The sequence below is a fragment of the Bombus vancouverensis genome, unplaced genomic scaffold, assembly GCF_051014615.1.
Source record: "Bombus vancouverensis nearcticus unplaced genomic scaffold, iyBomVanc1_principal scaffold0026, whole genome shotgun sequence".
Lineage (NCBI taxonomy): Eukaryota > Metazoa > Arthropoda > Insecta > Hymenoptera > Apidae > Bombus > Bombus vancouverensis.
The window spans coordinates 454,876-477,596 of NW_027468917.1; the positions used below are offsets into that span (position 1 = coordinate 454,876).

The following is a 22,721-nucleotide window of genomic DNA, read 5'->3' on the forward strand; positions in this document are numbered from 1 at the left end:
TATTGTAGTGGCTACAACTGAATTAATAGAAAATGATAAATAACTGTGTATAACACTAACACATAACTGTGTATAACAATGACACATAACTTTTACTTACATATCAGTCGATAAGGGATTACTGTGATATCCTGTTGATGTTTCTTAAGGCACTTGATTAGGTGTGATACGGTATCATTCCTTATGGTATACTGTAGATAAGTATTTTAGAAAATGACAAGAATAAATCTAAATTATTCAGAGGTTCCAGTTTCGGCTTAGACATAAATACAGGACCATTTGCAAAGAAGAAAGGGTGCGTTTCTACAGCCTCGTTATAGTAACCATGAATACCAATCTCTGAATTACTGGTTACTAAACATAAATATCCTATAAAATTTAATATATTTCTTTAATTTTTAATACATACATGAGTTAGTAGTTCTAAATTATGAATCATCCTACCTGTGATATTACACTTTTCCTTATAATATCATCACTCAAGTGAACAACATTAAGATCATGTAAACCATGTCATCCTATCTTACTGTGAAGATACTTAGTTATGTTATCTGACATTATAAAAATATCATCAAATTCAAGTCCTTTTATTCACATCACATGGCCACGACGATCTGGTTCTTCGTTATATAATGTTCTAAAATTTGTCGTACATATAGGATGTACAAACCGTGATATCAAGGTATCAGTTCTTCCTTCCCAAGGGACAGTTTCATTAAAATTCTGATAGAATTAAAAATTAATTATTAATATTCTAACAATCATATATGTTAAATACATTATAGTCAACGATATATACCTGAGCGAATGTAGGGGTGATTCCTTGATAATTATAAATGTCATCAGCCCACATCATTGTGCCACTTCTTTGTACTCCAGCCTCTAGATTAACAGCCTAAACAAACATACAAAATTTTATAGAAGCTGTACAAAATATAGTATATATGCGCAATATTGAAGCGTTCAAGGGGATATGAAGGTAATGTACATCACATACACGTGTACTCTCATGCAACAAAATACAATTAGATTTAATAGTATAAGCTCTTTTATTCATCATAATAGATTGGAAATTTAAGTGTCTTACGAGGGTGAGTAAAAAGTTACCCGCTCTGTCGGTGTAGAATTTATTTTAAGCAATTGTCAAAAAAGACATACATCATTTTTTGACATAATCACTCAATTTCTGTATACACTTTGTCCATTTGCTGAACGACCTTCGTATTTTCTCATTAAAAAATGTTTTGGGCTGAGCTGCGAACCACGAATGCATCGTCGTCTTCACCTTTTCATCAGCTTTTTCGGCATCCATCTCGCACAAACTTTTTAACACCCAAATCTGTCGTGCACTATTGCATAAGCAGAGCCGTGGCTGATTTGCAAATGATTTGCCACATTATCCAGCGTCACTCGTCTATTCCATAGAGCATAAGTTCATGAGCACGTTCAATGTTGTCATCGTGGATGTGGACGGGCGTCCAGCTGTTTTTTCATAACACTTGTGCGATCTTCTTTGAACTTTTGTGCCCATTCAAACACACTTCGTGACAAAACACTTTCTCCATAATGTGCATTAAATCTTTGATAAATATAGGCATCAAACATAACCTCCGACCACAAGAAACGAATCACAGCATCCTGCACTGTTTTCCTGCAAATCACCATTGCAAAGCGCCATTACTCGCGCAACGGTCACAAACGAATTGACGTAACACAATGTAACCTACGCAGCAGCACTGAACAGATATTGACGTCATACGAAGAGTGCAGATGGATCAATACGGTCGACAGAAGTTTTAACTATCTGGAGTGCGGATAAATTTTTACCGAGAGTCGTATAGGAATCTATAATCTGTAAGTACACCTTTGGCTGAATGGAAATTTCTCTTACATATAGTCAAAAATGCAGAAACAGTGTATTGAATTGGAAAGTGATAAAAAATAAGTGAAGTTTCGAGGTTGCATGTGATTGCATGAGTACACAGGACGTTTTTAGCGAATAAAAAATAATTTTGAAAGACACGAGACTTATCTTGTATTTTATGCACTCTCTGTGTCCGAATTTCCAGAAGCTCTCTATCTTATGAAGTGTTTTAGATTAGCCGGAAAATTTTGTATGTACATACAAGAAGTATACGATCTAAGTGGAATATTCCATTATTCTCTTGATACAACAGAAACGAAATTTACAGAACTTCTCAGAAAGTTGGTTTATTATTACCAAATTAATAGAATTAATATACGTTTATCATCTTTACATACCTAAGTTGTGGAGGTTTATCGTGCGTAAAAATTTAGTGTCGTTTCAAAGTTACATTTCGTACATTTTAAGCCTATAATTTGTAACGTACAAAACAATGTAAATTTGAGCTGTTTCTTATCTCCACAATAAGAAAATCCAACTTTACGTTTTTTACACAATGATATTTATGGAACAGTAATATCATATTATTGCATCGCTTGGAGAATGAAGTCAAGGTACGATGTGACCCTAGTGTAAACGCTGGGATACCCAGCTGTGCCGCACTTATAAGCATAAGACACAATACCTATTAAATACGAGGTTAATTCATGTTGTATCAGCAGTGGTCCGCCGCGGTCAGCCTGAAAGGATCGTTAAATTTTTAATCAAAGATACTGAAATATATCGATCGAATTGTATTGAAATTATACTTATATACAGTAATAATCTTCTATTGACTTGTGTATTGAAATGCTCCAATTTATAATGTACATGTTATATGTATTTTGAGCAAAACTAAAATTAGAAGGAAATTAGATTAAATACCATAATGAGGTGTGAGAAGTGGGCAAAACTATTGAATTGTGTTTATCTATTATTTCTAATGTTTAAGACGTCGATTTGATGTTAATTCGAATTGACGTGTCTTCAGATACCGTATAGTTTGTAGTAACTCTGTAACTTAATTACCGTACAAGAATCCTCTCCACCCTGAGCATGTTCGGCGCATATTATACCATCAGTGATATCAGGTGCATTAGGAAATTTGGAATAAGCTATTTTGCATTCGGCGTTCTTAATCACTGGCATTTGTACTTCCATTAATGCATTACGTCGTGGTCGTCCTACGAAGAAAATAAGAAAGATATTTAAGACTGGAACTGTTTAATTTTATTATAAAATTGATATCAATTACTATATCTTAATGCTCCCTATCCAGCAACAAGGGGGTTATAGCCGACAAAGTTGCTCTTTCGTAGGGGCTCTTTCGTACAAATGGGATATACGTACCCTGAAAAATAAAAAAATAAATGAAAATGCAGGAAACGAATGACCAAAAGTATGAGAAAGAATTGTACACGCTTTATGACACAATATATGTGTACAGTAAGAAATTTCAGGATATGATACTTCAGTAATACTCAATAGCATATATATATATATTTGAGGACTTACTCGAAAATGGCACCTCCTCCACCAATCTAAGAATGGCAATATTATGATTGTGTATGCTTTCTATTCCATCCATATGTGCACAATGTGCTGCGGTCAAAACATGCCTAGCCGTTATCAGGGAACCTCCGCACTTCCATAGTGGTTTGTCTGGGTTTCGGGGATTACGAAAACCTAATGCAGCGATCCATGGCCAAGCGCCTAAAATGCAATAGTCATAGTTGTGAATATACATAATTTTTTCTCACATAATGAGTAACAACGATTATTATCTATTCGATATTCGATCATACAGCAGACGATAAGTACATACGTACAAATACTCTGAAATAGAGATTTGATAAAGACAGAAATTAAATTTTTATTCCACTGGAATAGAAATTATTAAATAATTCTATATAATTTCTATTTGAACTATACTGAACTATAAAGTTCAAACGTGTAATTTCTGCCCTAACAGTTTTTGATCTCTATCCATATTATTACTCCTATATCAATTTTTTATTTCAAGCAAAAAGATACTCTTCCTAACATGGAGTAGAAGAAAGAAATAATTCAAGTTAATAAGTAAAGTTACTACCGATAAAATCATAGCATTATTATTTAGTCTAATTGAAATGTACATTGATGTGCTGTTTAATGCCTTTAAAGTTCATTCTTTGCAGTAAATGGCTTATTATTAATCGGAAAGAAAGACATAAAACGTACCAAGTTCAGCTGGTTTACCATCGACCACCCTGGTATGAGAGACGTTGCTAAAACTACAGTATGGTGGTCGCCAAGCCTTATACTTATACACAGTTTTTATTAAAATTTCTCTCTTCTCTTTGTTTGGATCGTCCGGACAGCAAACGATCGTAACATTGCCCTGGTATCTGCACACTGATCGTCTATAAAAATCGGTGGCTGTACGGTACTGTATCTGCCATATTTCTTGCAGAGGTTTACATTTTCTGTAGTCAAGGCACCTGCCTTCTTGATTGTTCGGTGTGGTACATTCTGGATCAAACAATTTTAAAACATTTATACAGTTCAAAGATGCGTAAGAAAGCGACACCGATTACTCAACTTTCGAAGTAAAAAGCCGATCAAGTCCACCGGATTGCCCTACAGACACGTATTAATCCGTAAGAGTTAGTCATCATGTTGATAATAATTATCTAAAGAAACTTTTCACGTGAAAATATAAAATTTTAATTGATTAGATATTGTGTTAGCCATACTTAAGAAAGAAAATGAAAATGAATGAAATGAAAGAAAAGGACTACCTTCAACCTCATTTTTTAAATAAACACTTTGTCAGTTTTGCGGTAAATAACTTCTTAGGAATTCAGGACAGTTTTTAGTGAATCATTTTGTTTCGACCGTTCGCGGAGAGACGCGATCGCGGGATAGCACGTCAACGAGAGTTGTAAGTTCCCGTTACGATTAAATAATCGACACCACGAACTGATCGATCCCCTTATTTCGATTATGATAATAAGGGTAGTTCAATGAAATTCCACAGAATTAACACAAATAAATTAATGTTTATTTCAACAACTTATTAACTAGAAAGATATAAATGGAACAAAAAAAATGTAACTGCGTTTTGGTTGATAAGTAATGCGCGACATACCACATGTGTTGACGGTTCGACTTCTCGAAAAGTTCTGAACGCCTTTCGATTTTTTTCGTTTTTTCTGGAAGGCGACCCCCGCTACGTTCGGATCACGCCACATTCTTTTACGCGAGGTAAAATACGGGCCACGAGTCGACGTTTCTGGAAGTCGCCCTGCTTAATGAACCATGCGCTTGCCACTATAATGTTTGTTTGCCGGGCAGACGCGACGATCCGTCTGCGACATTATAGTGCCGCGATCGATAGTTAAGAATATGACCTATGGTAAGCCGCATGGCGTAACATTCTCCCCCCGTTGAGAGGGTACCGATCAAACTAGCGAGGTGTGGTTGAAGTTCCCATCTTATTTCGTCTCGGTGGCTAGTTGTTCGGGTTTCTCGAGATCGGGTTGAATTGGCAGTGGGACAAGCCTTTTGACGCCCCGATCCAAAATGCTCTTTGCCGTCTGAACTGTAGCTGTCCGGATGACACCATCGGCGCCTGGATGAACCTTGATAACTCGGCCCAGAGGCCAATGCATGGAGGGAACGTTGTCCTCTCTGAGGATGACGATTGTGCCCTTTTGGATGCTGTGTCCACCCTTGCTCCATTTATTGCGGTTGGTTAGCTCGTTCAAATACTCCTTATGCCAGCGGTTCCAAAAATGTTGTTTAAGCTGTTGGATATGCTGCCATTTGGAGAGTCGGTTCGATGGAATGTCCCTGAAATCTCGATCACGTAAGCACATTAATGAATCGCCAATGAGGAAATGTCCGGGAGTGAGGGCTAGGAGATCATTTGGATCGGTGGAGATAGAAGTTAGCGGGCGGGAATTGAGGACTGCTTCTATTTCTATGATAAGAGTATTACGGTGTTAAGCTCATATGTTTCTGTTTCTCCACTCGCGCTGCGCCATAATATCCTTTGATATTTCCGATCCTCTGGTCGTACGAGGAATTGCCGATACATTTTCTCGATGTCGCCAGTGAGTACGTACTGATGAGCGCGGAATCTAATTAATATACAAAATAAATTGTGAATTGAGTCGAGAATATAGGATTTCCCCATTTTCATGATTATCGTGATTTTTGTATAAATATATTTTTTAAGATACTAATAATTAGGTACTTATAAATTAGTATTATCAATTATTTTGCATTTATAATTCCGCCTCTAGTATAAGTGTTAATTGAAAACTAACTTTATGTTTCAAAAAGTACTAGCAAAGTCGTTGAGTAACAAGCCACTGATGCTAACACAAATAGCATTGTCGTAATTAAGTATTTCTAAATATTCATTTTTCATTTTGAACCTGTAGAAACAATTTATTATATATACTATTAGCTAAGTAATTGCATATTTAATTAAGTCGAAATATAAAACTTAGTTATTTTGATAATTTAGAAAATAAAAAACTGACAAACATTTCAATTTAATTTATGGTTGGAACAAAAGACAGTTATTTTTCATTAATTGAAATATTGCAATGCAGAGTACTTTCCAAAATACGCCGAGAGTATTCCTGATGGTGAAACGAGCGTTGCTTCATCGAACGCAGCTAAAGAAAACAACATCTATGTAGTTGGTGGTACGATGCCTGAAATAGAGGGCGATAAATTGTACAATACCTGTACTATTTGGGGTCCCGATGGAACTTTGATAGCAAGACACCGAAAGGTAAGTAATATATTCCTTTATGGCTTTGAAGTTGAAAATATTGGGGTGAAGAAAGTGACTCTATCTAGGAATAATTTAGGAATATACATATGTACATACGTATACTATAACCAATTCTATAATTTACGGTTTATAAAATACGTTATGATACGGGAAACGCCCATTTTTGTTGTAATGTGTTTGTTGTTGTATAAATTTTTCACATACGAAAATACTTATTTTTTCTCCTTTTTAAACATTATTAAATGATAAGATTTTTTAATAAAAGAAAGTGATAAAAACGCTGTCAGTTATTAAATAAAAAATAATTAAAGTTTAGGAGTTGGTAACTTTGATATTAAATTACAAAAGTTGCAGCAATAGAATTAGCTACCACATTTTTATGTTATTAGGTACATCTATTCGACATCGACATTCCTAATAAGATTACTTTTCGAGAGAGTGATTCACTCAGTCCTGGTAACTCCCTAACGACGTTCGATGTGAAGGGCTGCAAAATAGGTATTGGCATTTGCTATGATATTAGATTCGAGGAAATGGCACGCATTTATCGGAACAAAGGTACAGTAACTTAACCGATCAATACTTAACTAGCAAAAAATTAAATATCTTTCTTAAATATATTCTATATAAAATTAATATAATCTGTAACTCTGTATAAAAAGAAGCTTAATTTAAAAAACCAGTATATTTGCTGAAAATGAAACAAATAAAAGAATTAAAAGCACAATAAGAGGACTGTCCTCGCATATTCAGAAATGATGGAATGTGAACCGTGCAACTACGAAGTTAATTGGTATTCGGTGGCTTCATATTTCCTGCTTCTCTGGGTTAGGTTGCCAAATGCTGATATATCCAGCGGCATTCAATATGACCACTGGACCATTGCACTGGTCTTTACTTCAGCGTTCCAGAGCGAATGATAATCAATTATACGTTGCCTGCATATCACCGGCTCGTGTTCCTTAAGCAAGTTACGTCGCATGGGGACATACACAGTTGACCAATCCCTGGGGAAAGATTCTTTACGATTTGGAAACTCAAGAGAATATGGCAGTCACCGATATCGGTAATTTACAGCTTAAAATTAAAAGCGAGAGATCCATGATGTAATTAATTTTTAGTCTCGTTAATTTATCGATTTAGCCATCTTCCTCTGTATTTGTTGAATTTATTAGTAAGCATTACTTATTACTTCGTATGTTTCTTTTTTCTATCAGATGTAAAAGTTGTTGAGGAAGTAAGGGCTCAGATACCTACATTTTCTCAGAGACGTACAGATTTGTACGACACTGTCTGTAAGAAGGAGTAACTCTACACTAAAAGAGAAAATGTTTTTTTATAATATTTCTACTACCATATCCTTTTTTTGTGAATTATTACTAATTTCTTATCATTTGTACTAAATGAATGACTCAATTAAGAAAACCAAAACGTTATAAATAATAATCTGTATATCTTGTGTATCAACATGTAATTGGATATTATAATAATATAGGAATGCTATAATAATATAGGATAATAATATAGGAGAATAATAATATAGAAAAAAATACATGCTTTTAAACACCTTTAATATCGATCACATAAATTGTTATAATTCACAATGATTACGCATACATAAAACACCCCTTGATAGTAAAATTTACGATCAGAAGGCAATTACGTATCGTTTAACAACATTTAATTTATAACACCTTTTAAACATTTAGACAGATTAACACATAACACTTCTTATATATAAACATCAATTCGAAGTTATCAGCTTGGAGAAATTGGTCGATTAATACCTGTAGATTGTCTGTCTCGATGAAAGACTTAAAGAGAGCAAAAACATGATAATGCCGCTAATATAATATTCCTTCTTTCTTGTATCTGTCTGCCTCTCAGGTCGTTTTACTAATTACAATAAGTAATTTCGACTTCTTTGCGCTCTCTTTTAACGCATTCGAGACCGAAAGAAATTCATATCAGTCAGTAGGCAAGGGTATAATATACATATTTTATATATAACTTATGTAGTAATGTATATATCATGTTAATTTCATATTTTTTCAATATAGAATTATTATATATATATATATATGACTGTACATAATACATTATAGAATAACATAGTATATAATTTTATATTTTAAAAATATGAGGCATACTATTTAAGATTATCATCGATTTAAAATCAAAGTATGAAAAGGATACCCTGGAGAGCGTAAAACACAGAATCATTCTAACTAAACATTCAGATCGTACCGACACGTAGGTATCGTCTTACAATTAAATCTCGGTCTCGAATGGATTAAAATGAAATACATACTTGCAGCTTCAACATCTTCAATATCGAGGAGATTCAAACTTTACAAATAAATGTAAATTGCGATGTAAAACAAAGCGATGTAAGAAGGGAAAAAGGAGGAAAGGAGGAACGGGGAAGCAAAGAGAAGAAACGAATTTTTCATTTTCTCGAAACTGGATCAAGTTTCAATGCGTTAAAAGAGAGCGCAAAGAAGTCGAAATTACTTATTGTAATTAGTAAAACGACCTGAGAGGCAGACAGATACAAGAAAGAAGGAATATTATATTAGCGGCATTTTTGTAGCCATTATATATGGTTTCGATCGCATAATTAATCAGTATCAACTTACCAGTCTTTAACGGAAGGACAAAAAGAAGAGCAGACGGCACACAGACCGCAATCATGATCATTTTCAAGTAGAATCTCAAACTGCCGTACATCTTCGAAAACTTCGTTAGTCGTAAGGGATCAAAGGATGATGTCCGCGCTGCGGAAAATAGATGAGAAGCGGCTATTTCAACAACCACCGTGTAGGTACTGCACTAGCCAGAAGTATCTGCGACAGAAATCAGAATACACTCGTTTTCGCATGGTTGGATCAATTTCGCGTGGGACTAACCTGATTGAACCTAACGCGGGATAATTGCTCAACTCACGACTTTAACCAGCCCGCTTGATTCTCTGTAAATGCTTGAAATTGACGCTTGGATTCTTTCCAGATTAACTAGCTTTGCCCCTCCCTCCCTTTATCTATTTTCTTAGATCGACTTAGACTGCCACAACATATTATCTTTCTTCTTTTCTTTTCTTTTCTTTCCTTTTGATCTTTTAAAGCCCTAAATCGCTGGCTATTTTGTATACTATATATTTTGTACACTCAATTACTCTGTAAGTCATAAGTACATATGTTTTACAACGTTATTTGTCATATTTCAGTTAAGCCGCAGAAAAGCCAGAAATATATTTTCAGCATGTTTTAACGCGCCCCTGGCAAAGATCTCAAAAACGAGTTGCGGCACAATTTAAAGCGACAAATAGCATCGCGTGTCTCGTTGTGGTAACACTCGGTTCGCCAGCTTTTTAAAAGCGCTCTCCGTCTGCTTTTTCCTCTCTTCCCTGTCTCTTCGTTTTTCCTTAACAAGCAAAACCATTTTCGCGAGGACGAGAGTACGGAAATGACATACTGGCAATTTTGTTTTGTGATAATACAAGCAGCTCGGTTTCAGTGAATTAAACTTGGCCCCAAGCTTCTACTTATCTACCTTCCTTTCCTTTATTTTCCCTTCTATATCGGTTTTGCGGTTTTCCACATTTCCATCACAATAAACCATGTTTTTTCTAGATTTTAAATGTTAGCCAATGATTCACGGCAAAAGCGTCGACTGTAAATATATTTGTAGTTGCAATAGCAACAAGTATGTTTTCTCAAATAGAAAATATTGGGAGCGTACACGCTGGCAAAACAATTCATGAATAGCTCGTCTTCTGCTTGTTATTTGTTTCGATACTGTTAGCAAACAAATTCATGAAACATACTGGTATAGCGTAAAATGAACATAAAAGTTTTGCGTACACTTGAGAGCTGAACTTTGGTTGTTATACGTATATTATACATATACGCACACAGTTATGTATATGTATATATATATATATATAAAATTCCTTAGAACTTTGAGCTTAATAACATATTAAAATCATTAACATTAAGGAGGTGAACTTTACTTACCAATTACCAAAGTTTCTTCCGCCAAATAATACATAAAAATTGAAAAAGATAATGTAACTAGTTTTAACTTTTTTTTGTGTTATAATTTGAATCACTCGATTTATCCGACTGAGGATGGTCGATCGCAATCTCAATTTATACGTATTCTCATCGCATGAAATAGATCACATGAGGGATTTTCAAAAGTCGATGGAATATTAATCGCGATTAATTATTTGTAGGTGTATTCTGTGCGGCTAAAGCAGTCACCTAATGAATTATTGAGTACCAGGAATGTTAGCGGTAAACAGGATTGCGGCTATGAATGATTCTCTAATGTGTATATTAGAGATGAATTTGATAATTTATCCTCATAATATGCAATCCGCTTTTAAGTGGAAATCATAATTAACGATTTCTGTTTGATTAAATATGAAGAGCAGATAAATCGATACGCTTAAATCAATATTAGAATTTCTTAACATTTTTATCAAATATTTTAGCACTGTAAAAGCGTCGTAGTAGAGAAATATTAGGTTGTTCCAAAAGTTTCTTTCGTTTTATAAGAAAGTAATAGATGTACAACATTTTTCGTTTTATATTATTTTATTGAATTACGTGTGGTCCACCTTTTTCCAATTTAATGTAAAATAATATAGAATAACATAAAACAAAATATGTTGTGCATCTGTCATTTCTTTATAAAACGAAAGAAACTTGGGACAACCTAATAGAAATTTGCTTTTATTATCTATTATAAAAATGGATTGTTAATCCTCTAGGAGATACGAACAATATAATTGCAATTAATAAGGAATAAGTTAGCATAACTTAAACCAGCTTTTGCAGAAGGCTATTAGCTAAAGATGTTTATTAAACAATGACAACATGAATTTTCTTAAGTACCCCATTTGGTACTTAATCTACTTCGTAAGTACTGTGTGTCCTAGCCTTCAAAGGATGCAATTTTAACCAGAATGTTTCACATTACTTATCCGTATTATTTCCTTGTAATATAATTTATATTTACATTATCTACGTTACGTTACATTCTACGCGTTAATGTAATGTGATTTTTATTTCTAATCGAAGTTATTCAAAATTTGTAGTATCTCAATAAAAAATTAACAGCCTGCAAAAACTTCACAGAAGCATTAGTATCTTCGAAACTATTGAATTCAAATGGCTAATATTCCTTAACAATATGCATTCGACGACGTTTATCGAGAGAAGTATGTGGCGTAATAGTTAAACTTTCAATTCATATACATATATCGTTTATGAAAAAGTAGTCATTCTGCTTTTGTGATCTGTGACACACTATAAATTCTCATAAGCTAACTAACGCCTAATCTTCTGTAACGTATTAATATAATATAGGTATGTATATCTCGACTTTGAGCAACCAATTGGTGATAAATAAGCTTTAGTACATACTTCTTACACGTAACAAAAGACCAGTTAACATCTCTGCTCTTAAAAGAAAAACGAAAGAAGCTCTGAAAAGCTGCAGAGTTCAGGTCGAATAACACCAGCTCAGATAAATGACCCTCTAACTTACCTTTGTCCTCATCGACGTCAGTGATTTTAAAGCTAGTTATAAAGTGCACTTCTCAGCCAGCGTCCACGGCAGTCAATATTATTTAACGGGTCTTAACGCGATGTAAAAAGGGAAAAAGGAGGAAAGAAGAAACAGGGAAGCAAAGAGAAGAAACGAATTTTTCATTTTCTCGAAACTGGATCAAGTTTCAGGCTGCTCGCCAAAGAGTCTGTAGCTAACGAGACAAGATTAGACAAACCACGCTTTAAAATTCCCACAGAACTATAATAATCCTCGAAATCAATACGATTCGTCGATCCATCGCCTGATTAAAAAATGAGATAGGATGAAGCTCACTAGTCGGCCTTTGAAATTTCAATAGCGCTTACGGCTCGTATACTCTAGTTTGAATGCTACAATGTAAGCCAAGTCAGCTGTAACTAGCGTTCGCGTGATTGTCGCTATCTATTATTCACGCGTTACACGTTCACCAGACAAACGCGTCTACCGGTTGACATTGTTTTCTGTCCTGAGTTTCAAAGCAATTATGTTGCTTCGTGTAATCAAATCTCGCCAAACTAACGATAAGTTCTTGTTTGATCTTACACAGTTATTAAAACTATACAAGTTAAACCAATCTATCGTAATATCTACCAAAATATCGTAATATTTCTCCAAATTCCAAATATGTTATTGTGTTGTTTGAAGTATTCCTTCATTATTATTAGTATAATAGAACGATAATATTTATTGTAAATATGTTATTAGGGGCATTGATGCAGCTTTACTCAGGCGTCTCGAAAAGCAAATATACGTATCATTACCCAATGAAGTTGCTCGACTTGGTATATTCAAATTATACCTTAGCAACCACTTATTAGGAAATACAGATATTGTAAACCACATAGTAAAATGTACTGAAAGATATTCTTGTGCAGATATAAAATTGTTTTGTAAGCAAGCGTGGCTACTAGAAATAAGCCCGATATGGAGGAGACTTGAAAAGAAAGAAACACCTGTTACCACTTTGAAATATGAATTAAAAAGTTATGAAATATTAGCAAAATTGTTAAAAAAAATGTCACCTACAGTTATGCAAATAGATAAATATGATACGTGGAACAAATAAATACGCAATCGTAAGGACAGATATTGAAAAATATAAATAAATGGATTATCGTTCGAGAAATCATTCGCATGTGTGTGCATGTGTGTATGCGCGCATGTGTGTGCGCGCATGTGTGTCATGTGTGTGCGTGTGTGTGCGCGCACGCGCTATAAGCTAAGTTTAAAATATTCGGTTGTATTATATCCTTGTATTATATATGTCGGAGATGAAAGGAAAACCGGAGCCTTCCCTTTGCAATTTTGAGGAAGCCTTCTAATGCTTTAGCCTAGATTTTATCATAACTGTAATTAAGCAATTGTCATTTGTAATTGTTTGATATTTGTGAAAGCGAAAGTGGGTTCGAGGTGACAACTGGTCGCCGAACGTAGCCACGGTCACGGGATAAACGTTTTGCCTGACGAAGGTGTGGATCGGTTGTATTGTTCTCCCTAGAAATCACATAGAATTGTACTTTAGAGATGTCGATATAATGGGACACACGTTGTGTTAGGAATCAATCTCCAGACAGAAACTGCCTAGTAACGGCGTTTGAATCTTTCTCGATGTTTCCAAAGAGTATACAACAAACTTTTGACAGAAATTGCCTAGCAACAACGATTGGAAACTTCTCGATGTTTCCAGCGAGCATATAACAAACAAATGCAGTCGAATAGCGAAAAAGATTTTCATCAGATATTCATTCGTGTGATCGCCTTGGAAAGTGATACATCGAGCAATTTACCGAGTGTCTCAGCAATTGTATTTTGTGTTTAAAATTATTCTACACATAGTAAAGAGTTATCCCGTTGACCGTGGATTCGTTTGAACCCCGGAACATTGTTAATAGCGTTAATTAAATTCATTATTCGTGAAACCTATCAATCGTTAATCTCATTATACGTTAAATTCATTATTCGTAAGACATATTATTCGTTCCTCTTATTGTTCGTTAAACTTATTAATCTTTAATCTAATTATTAGTTAAACTTATCATTTGTTAATCTTATTATTTATTAAACTCATTATTCATAATATTTCGTAAAATCTTTTTTATTCGCGTAAATATATTCTGTTTCGTAAAACAATGGCTAATTATTCGTTCCTCTTATTGTTCGTTAAACTTATTAATCTTTAATCTAATTATTAGTTAAACTTATCGTTTGTTAATCTTATTATTTATTAAACTCATTATTCATAATATTCTGTAAAATCTTGTTTATTCGCGTAAATATATTCCCCCGTTTCGTAAAACAATGGCTAATTCAAACGAAGGATCATTACGCGCCTTAAATCCTAATGATAACCCGACATATATATGTGAGTGTATTTTATCAAAAATATGTTTTTTATGTTTTCTTATCTTAGTAATTATTTTTAAAAAAGTCTTAAAGTCTTATATGAAAATAAAGCTGTTCTTTATTTCAAATAATTGAAGTAAATAAATACAATGAGTTTTATATTTTATTATATCTTATATTATTGTTATATTGTTATTGAAAAAATTGATATAATCAACAGTTCTTTCTGTTCTCTTGATTGTTTCTTGCTTGTTTCAAACCATGATAATAACCTACAAAAGAAATAACATAGTCCATTGAAAATTTAATATACAATAAAATACTTATATGAAATAATTACCTGTGTAATATACCATGTAACCACTAATATACCATGACATCAACATACTTGAAAGTGCGTCTGTATCATTATCTGGTAATCTAGTACATTTTATTAAAATTTCGTATTTTTTTCCAAATAAAATGTTAAACTTATTCCAAATTACTTATTAATATTAGAAGTATTCAGCATTCCATTAGAATTTTTAAATTGTACTTACTTGGCCATTAATTGTGGTGGTAAAGGAGGTGCAGGTGGCATTATATCAGTCATCGAATTGAAAGATGGTCCCGGTATGAAGTGATGTTTATACGCATTTGCTTCTTCAGAGTCACAATCCATTTTTTCTACATTATATTTTTTCGAATTTACATTTGTAGAAAAATTAGTCTCACAAGTCTCATCGTTCTCTTCATTGAATTTCTCTTCCAAAGCTTTCTTTTGTTGTGCTATTTGACTTTGCAAACCTTCTGATTCTAAAAGAGAACTCAACTCGACTTTCTCTGTATTACCATAGCCTAAACACAGAGTAAAAGAAATTTTTGTCATTTAATAGAATGACTGAGTGCCATTCAGTTACTGTCCTTACAGGCAATGTATTAGAATTTCCCGTGCATAAATGTATATGTATAAATGTTTGCCTTGATATATGTAGTAATAATCACTCGTCTAATGAGGAGAATTATATTCCAAGCAGCTAATAATGAACAATAAGTAACATGCATGTTTATGGTTCATGACCCTATATCCCACGGGTCTCCCCATAGACATTGACAGGTACTCCTGCCCAGTTAAGGACCTGCTGAATGACACTGTGATAGACTATGCGAAAGCCTTTACTTCATATATATATGTATTTTTAGTACATTTCTTAATTGACATAACCATCATGCTAAAAGTATTACCTACAAATTTTACAACACACGTGCTGTTGAGGTTATTCGGTGTGTAAACAGAGAAAACACGTGGATAAATTGTAAGGTAGAAAATATATTTAAGTAGAAGTGTCATAAGTAAAAATACAATTTGAGCTGGTCCAGATCCGCACGCTAGCTGTGTTACCTAATAACTGAAAAACCCCGAAGCCAACGTCGCCTGTCTACTGTTTATGGCCTGACTTCGTCGCAGTCTTTTGTCTACACGCTGTCGATGGCTTCAGTGCTTGAGAAAACTAAAAAAGACCAGATGTAGAGTTTTCTTAGAAGTGGTAACCACTTCAACACCCTCCCTAAAACTCTACATCCCTACAAACAATTATCTCAAATTTACAAATTATCTCTTAATATTTTCTAACTCTTGTCGTAAATATCTGAAAATTAATTTGTCAATGCCTTCTCAAGTACATTTGCCAGCCGCCTTTCTCTTTTCCATACAAATTAATTTATTACACAAAAAAAAACTAGAAGGCTAAACAGATCATGTAGAGTTTTTCCTCTTTTTTTTTTTGAGAAGTAATAATCACTTCGACACCCTCCCTAAAAACTCTACATGTTTACAAACAATTACCTCTTAATATCTTTTTTACTTTTCAAACCTAACTTTTTCCTTAAATATTCAAATCTCGGTTTTGGCAACGCCTTTGTACATATATCTGCCAATTGCTCTTCGCTTGTTACATACGTTATATCAATTTCGCCTCTATTGTATAAATCTCGCAAGAAATGATATCTTACGTCAATATGCTTACTTCTTTGATGGAATTCTGGATTCTTAATTAATTTCACGGCACTAGTATTGTCTACACATAGCATATACTTAAGGATCTCTAATTTACATTCAAGAAATATTTTCTTTAGCGACATAATTTCTTTCGCTCCTGAGGCTGCACTGACATATTCAGCTTCGGTCGTAGATAGAGCTATACATTGTTGTCGCTTACATTGCCATGTGATGGCCGCATTCGCATACTTACATACAACGCCTGATGTCGACTTTCTTGTTTCTTTGTCGCCTGCATAGTCAGCGTCGCTAAAGGTTTCGAGACTGCCTGCTTTTGTATATAAGAGTCCCATGTCTGCGGTCCCTTTTATGTAGCGCAAAATTCGTTTGACTAATTTCCATTGATACTGGTTTGGATTCTCTAAGTGTCTCGCCGCTATATTTATTGCAAAACTAATATCTGGCCTACTTACGGTTTGTAAAAATATTAAGTTCCTTACGGCTTCTCTGTATGGTGCGTTACAATCATTATCGCCTATGTTACTTTCGTTCCAATTAGTCTCGATAGGTGTAGAAACACTGTTTGCCTCATTCATATTAAATTTTTCCAATATGTTTTCGATATACCTACTCTGATGAATGAATATTGAACCATCTTCTAATCTATTAATTTCAAGTCCAAGAAAACTCTTTACTTCTTTCGAACTCGTAATTTTGAATTCTTTATTTAAATCATCGAAGAATTTATCAATTAAAGATTCGTCTGAAGCTGCTACCAGTCCATCGTCTACGTATATGGTCATCAACATTAATTTGTCGTCTTCTGTATAAATATAAAAACAAGGATCTGCGTTACTCTGATAAAATTTTAAGTTCGAGATAAATTTTGTGAAACGTTCCGTCCAACATCTTGGAGACTGCTTTAAGCCATATAGGCTTTTTAGCAATTTACAAACCCGATTTGTACCATCATCATAACCTTTAGGTTGGTTCATATAAATATCTTCTTTCAGACTTCCATATAAGAATGCGGTTTTAATGTTGAACTGTCCGAGGTGTAAATTATTTTTGGCTGCAATACTGAGCATTAATCTAATTGTGTCAAACCGAGCAACGGGACTATATGTTTCCTTATAATCTATGCCTTCTTTCTGTGAACACCCTTTTATTACAAGTCGCGCTTTGTATCGTTCCGAGTTGTCCGGATTTAGCTTTATCGTTAAAACCCACCTATTGCTAAGTACCTTCTGATCTTTAGGTTTTTCTACAAGTATCCACGTCTTATTTTCATGGTGCGATTTCATTTCATCATTCATAGCTGTTTCCCATAACTCTTTCTTTTCGGATCTCATCGCTTCGTTAAAATCCACCGGTAATTTTTCCGCTACGTACGTTACTGGGTTACCATAAAAATCGGCTCGTTTGATCTTATCTCTATCTCTCAATTGTCTCACATTGTCGCTAATTCCATGAGGTTGTTTTTCATGTTCACTCTCTGCACTTTCATACGTACATGCTCTATCGCTCTGCGCACTCACATCTTCGCGCTCGACAATTTTCGGTAAACTTAATTTTACGAATTTCGCATTTTCTAGTTCAGGCTTAAATATTACGTCACGGCTTAATATTACATTTTTTACTGTTGGCACGTACACTCGATACCCTCGTCCGTTATCTAAATAGCCTACCAAATATCCTTTGTTAGCCTTTTTGTCAAGTTTTGTCCTTTTCTCCGCAGGTATGTGAGCAAAGCACTCAGTACCGAAAACCCTAAACTTTTCTAAATTCGGCGGTTTCCCGTACCACAGTTCATATGGTGTTTTCTTATCTTGTCTTGTCGGCCCCGTCTTATTTATGACATGTACTGCTGTGTTCATGGCTTCGGCCCATAAGAACAGCGGTAGATTTGGTTTCGAATATAGCATCGACCGACCTGCCTCTACTATTGTTCTATTTTCCCTTTCTGCGACACCATTCTGTTCAGGAGTGTATGGGACGTTAATCGTGTGCCTAATTCCCTGACTTCTTAAAAATTCTTTGACTTCTTTATTTTGGAATTCTTTCCCTCCATCACTATGAATTTCTTTAATTTTATCCTTAAATTGATTTTCAACTTCTAGGCAAAAGGTTTTTAGTTTTTCAATTACTTCTGACTTACGTCGTAAGAAGTCAATCTTTGTGAATTTTGAAAAATCATCTTTAAATGTCAGAAAATACAGTTTCTTGCCTAATGACTCGACTTCCATAGGTCCACATACATCCGTATAAATAATTTCGCGAGGTTTAGTCGCCCGATTGATTTTCTCGTGAAAACTCGATCTATGCTATTTCCCGTACGCGCAACCTTCACAGAAAAAGTTATTATCCTCTACAACTTTCATATTTGAATTCTTTAAGAATTCTTTAACATGTCTGATGTTCTGATGACATAGCCGTTCGTGCCATAACTGCAATGTGTCCGCGTTTGACTCCGCTCTATTGCTAAAATTACAAACTGACGGTATGATAACTCGCATATCTACTTTATACAAATTTCCGATAACAGAACCTCTTGCTATTATTTTCTGATTTTGTAAAAATATGCAATTGGTCCCTTCCTTTGAAATACAAAAATCTATGCCCCTTCTTGCGACAGATCTAATCGAAAACAGATTTCTTTTCATACCTGGTACGTATAGAACATCGTTCATTGTACATGTTACCCATTTGCCGTCCACAAAAGTCTCTACTCTGATTTTTCCTTTGCCGCACGCATCCATGAACGTACCATCGCCGATCTCTATCTTCACCGTGTTATCGAATTCTTCGAAAACGCTGAACCATTCCCGTCGTCCTGTCATGTGATCCGTAGCTCCTGAGTCGATTATCCAAACATCAGGGTTTGCCGTTTGTATCGCTGAGGTACTTCCTAATAGACCAATTCCGCTGTGATCCCGATTTTGGTTTCTAGGTTCCTGGTTGTCTCTACTGTTGCTTCTTTTGTTATTTTTAAAACAGTTTTTGCTGGTGTGGCCTTTCCTTTTGCATATAAAGCATCTAAAGCAATCCTTCTTCAGATGGCCAACTTTTCCACAGTTAAAGCAACTTGGTCCTTGTTTCTCGTATTCACGTTTACTTGACTGCTTCTGCTGTTCCCTTTTATAATTATTACCTTTTGTTACCAGTGCCACCGATGTTTCCTGGTCGTCTTCCTTCCATCTAATTTCTTCCGTCATCAGCCTGGTACTAAGCCTGTCTAAGGTCTTCTTTTCTTCTTCCACGGAATCCCACGCACTGTGAAAATGATCGAATTTGTTTGGTAACACCGATAAAATGCGTGTTATCAGCATTTTCTCGCCAATTTCACTCCCAAGGACTTTCATCTTCGCCGCTATGAGTTCCAACTTTGATAGGTTGTAAGAGACATTTTCAGATTCTTCCCATTTAAAATCGAAGAACTGCTTCTGGACCATATTTAAATTCTCATCCGACTTCATGTCATATACTGTATTCAGCTTTTTCCACATTTCATGTGCTGTCGTGCAACATAAAAGAAGATCCAACGGTTTCTTTTCTACTGAGGTCACGATTAATTTTCTCGCTAATCGATCTGCTTTCAAAAATCTTCCACGAGCGATTTCTTTCTCCGCGCTGTTACCTGGATGACACAAATTCCCTTCACACACGTTGATCAGGTCGTCATCTTCCTCCAAAAGTGTACGCATAACAAAACGCCACTGGAGCCAATTTTCTTCGCCGCGTAACATCTCGACCTTCGCACTTGCTGATTCCATTTTAGCACTATCCCTTATTTTACTAAGCACAACACTTTAACAATTTATTCACTTCACGTTGCTACCTTGCAATTTACAGCCCTGGGCCCATAACCTGTTGAGGTTATTCGGTGTGTAAACAGAGAAAACACGTGGATAAATTGTAAGGTAGAAAATATATTTAAATAGAAGTGTAATAAGTAAAAGTATAATTTGAGCTGGTCCAGATCCGCACGCTAGCTGTGTTACCTAATAACTGAAAAATCCCGAAGCCAACGTCGCCTGTCTACTGTTTATGGCCTGACTTCGTCGCGGTCTTTTGTCTACACGCTGTCGATGGCTTCAGTGCTTGAGAAAACTAAAAAAGACCAGATGTAGAGTTTTCTTAGAAGTGGTAACCACTTCAACACGTGCCATTGTTTTCGTACATTTTTGATATTATAGCTTCATAAATTTCTCCATCCTCTGAGTATATTGCACGATAAGGTGCTCCTATGATCCATTTCTATAGAGAAAAGATGTGTATACAAATAAATATAAGTAAATAGCAAAATAAAATAATTTGCTTCTTAATCAATATATTTAATAATATTCTGTATCAAATTTGTAATATTCTATCAAAATCACAACCTTGTGTAATTTACTTGCGTGTTTAGGCTGCTTAAGATTTTGTAGGTTTTCTTTCGGTTGAGAATTTCCAACATCCATTCCCGTTCGCTTGATAACTTCTTCTTTTGCTAAATTTATTGCTTTATCATATGCTTCTATTAATGCACCATCATCCCAAACATTATCATTGGCTGTGTCTGTATCCTTTTGAGATAGCAAATTATACGTTATTAATATTGATACAAGTATTTTATTATCAAACTATTGCAAATTATCATATATGTCATTTCTCAAAAATTGACTAAAAGGTAGTGGATACTGTTAATTACTATTATGCTAAAATCTTGTACTAAAATAATGTTAAAACCATTACGTTTCCATTACCATACATACGTTTCCATTTCCTCGTATAAAAAGAACATTCATATCATCTGCCATTTTAAAATAACATCATTTAAATATTGAATTTGCTTCTGAAATATTAATTTGTCTCATTTCTTTAACTCTAACACATTGTAAACAATGATGACATTATACCAACTATAATACTAAAAATCTATTCCCCATTCATTCGAAAGATTATTTTTTGAAGCAAGGTTAACATTGAATGTTCCCAAACTTCAATAACTGTATTTTACTTTCTTTACAATATCTAACAATATATTAGAATACTATAAAAAAATATTGTATGCACAAGAAACTGTTTATAGGGAAATAGCAAAAGAATTAATCACATATTATAACTAAAACGAGATTGTTAAGTAGATTATATTATACTGCATATGCGTTAGTGTTTCAGCTGGTAAATATAGTTTTTATATCTGAAGATAAATAAGATTTAATTCTATAAAATTGCATAATGAATTATACATCTATCTATTACTATTCGTATTTCCCCTTAGTTGTATGTTGTCAATAGCATCAATCACGAACATATAAATAAATATAGAAGAAACCGTTCGGAAATGGAAAGGGAAAAATGAACATGGAAGACAAGAAAGTTTTCTTCAGGTTTAGCGTATGCGTGATACGCTTTGAATGTCTCAGATAAAGATAAAGATACTCTGCTCATTTCTATTTGTTCCGCAGAACGAGAAATTTGTTGTCTTTCATATTGGTTTTTACGATTCAATTTTTGGGCAGTTTTCCCTAGCGAGTGTCGGTCCCTGTTTGATATAACCAGACCGTAATTTATACAGATATGTATTATAGATATATATTTGTAAAACTGAAATCAGATGAAATAAATGTTGCCTGAGGTTTTAAACGTTTAATAAAAACAATATTTCATTTGGAAAAAATGTAAGATATGTAAAATTACACATTGATCATTTTGCTGGTCTTGTATCATAAAACGTGTGGCCCGAAGAGCATATCACGACCGTTATACTTCAAATCCGTCGGACTGACGATAGAGATAAAGATGTGGCGGCACTCGGCGACAATGTATATCGCTGAAGTGCCTAATGAACCATCAACATCCCAACGGTCCTTCCACCGAAGGTTCTAGAAGAAAGAGCACGTGGCAACGATCGCGGACGCCTAACAAATGCATGGACGGTGGGGATGTTGAGGGATGACAAAAGAAAGTAATCGGATCCGATCGAAAGTAAAATCATAAGAGTCAGTCTTAGAAAGTCACGCCTAGAGTTCGGAAGTAGATTGTAAAGTGTATTGATGTTAGAAAAAAAATAAAGTTTACTTTTTTTATTTTTTTACCTCAAATTCCTTTTTTATTTTGTTATT

At 34.5% G+C, this 22,721-nt stretch overlaps 3 protein-coding genes and 1 pseudogene across 4 annotated transcripts; 1 reads left to right on the plus strand and 3 right to left on the minus strand.

Annotated features, from left to right (window-relative positions):
* The first annotated feature begins 1,716 nt into the window (after positions 1–1,716).
* Positions 1,717–14,216, plus strand: LOC117164731 (omega-amidase NIT2-A-like). The gene is made up of 4 exons (XM_076626569.1): positions 1,717–1,854; positions 6,508–6,692; positions 7,085–7,253; positions 7,528–14,216. Exons 2-4 carry the CDS (start codon positions 6,609–6,611, stop codon positions 7,659–7,661), a joined length of 387 nt encoding a protein of 128 aa, XP_076482684.1. The 5' UTR covers positions 1,717–1,854; positions 6,508–6,608; the 3' UTR covers positions 7,662–14,216.
* Positions 2,389–4,475, minus strand: LOC143304211 (venom serine protease Bi-VSP-like; annotated as a pseudogene).
* Positions 14,217–14,834: 618 nt separating the features above from the next.
* Positions 14,835–16,336, minus strand: LOC143304190 (uncharacterized). The gene is made up of 4 exons (XM_076626568.1): positions 15,861–16,336; positions 15,176–15,473; positions 14,977–15,056; positions 14,835–14,908 (listed from the first exon to the last, which is right to left on the minus strand). The coding sequence occupies exons 1-4, from the start codon at positions 15,964–15,966 to the stop codon at positions 14,850–14,852; spliced, it is 543 nt and encodes a 180-aa protein (XP_076482683.1). The 5' UTR covers positions 15,967–16,336; the 3' UTR covers positions 14,835–14,849.
* Positions 16,337–20,723: 4,387 nt separating this feature from the next.
* Positions 20,724–21,679, minus strand: LOC143304191 (survival motor neuron protein-like). Of its 2 annotated transcripts, none has more exons than XM_076626570.1 (3): positions 21,360–21,679; positions 20,997–21,179; positions 20,724–20,871 (listed from the first exon to the last, which is right to left on the minus strand). In XM_076626570.1, exons 1-3 carry the CDS (start codon positions 21,411–21,413, stop codon positions 20,770–20,772), a joined length of 339 nt encoding a protein of 112 aa, XP_076482685.1. In that variant the 5' UTR covers positions 21,414–21,679; the 3' UTR covers positions 20,724–20,769. The 2 variants fall into 2 exon arrangements, with proteins under 2 accessions (XP_076482685.1, XP_076482686.1); XM_076626571.1 differs by having other exon boundaries at positions 20,726–20,871; positions 21,369–21,679.
* Between the last annotated feature and the right edge of the window lie 1,042 nt (positions 21,680–22,721).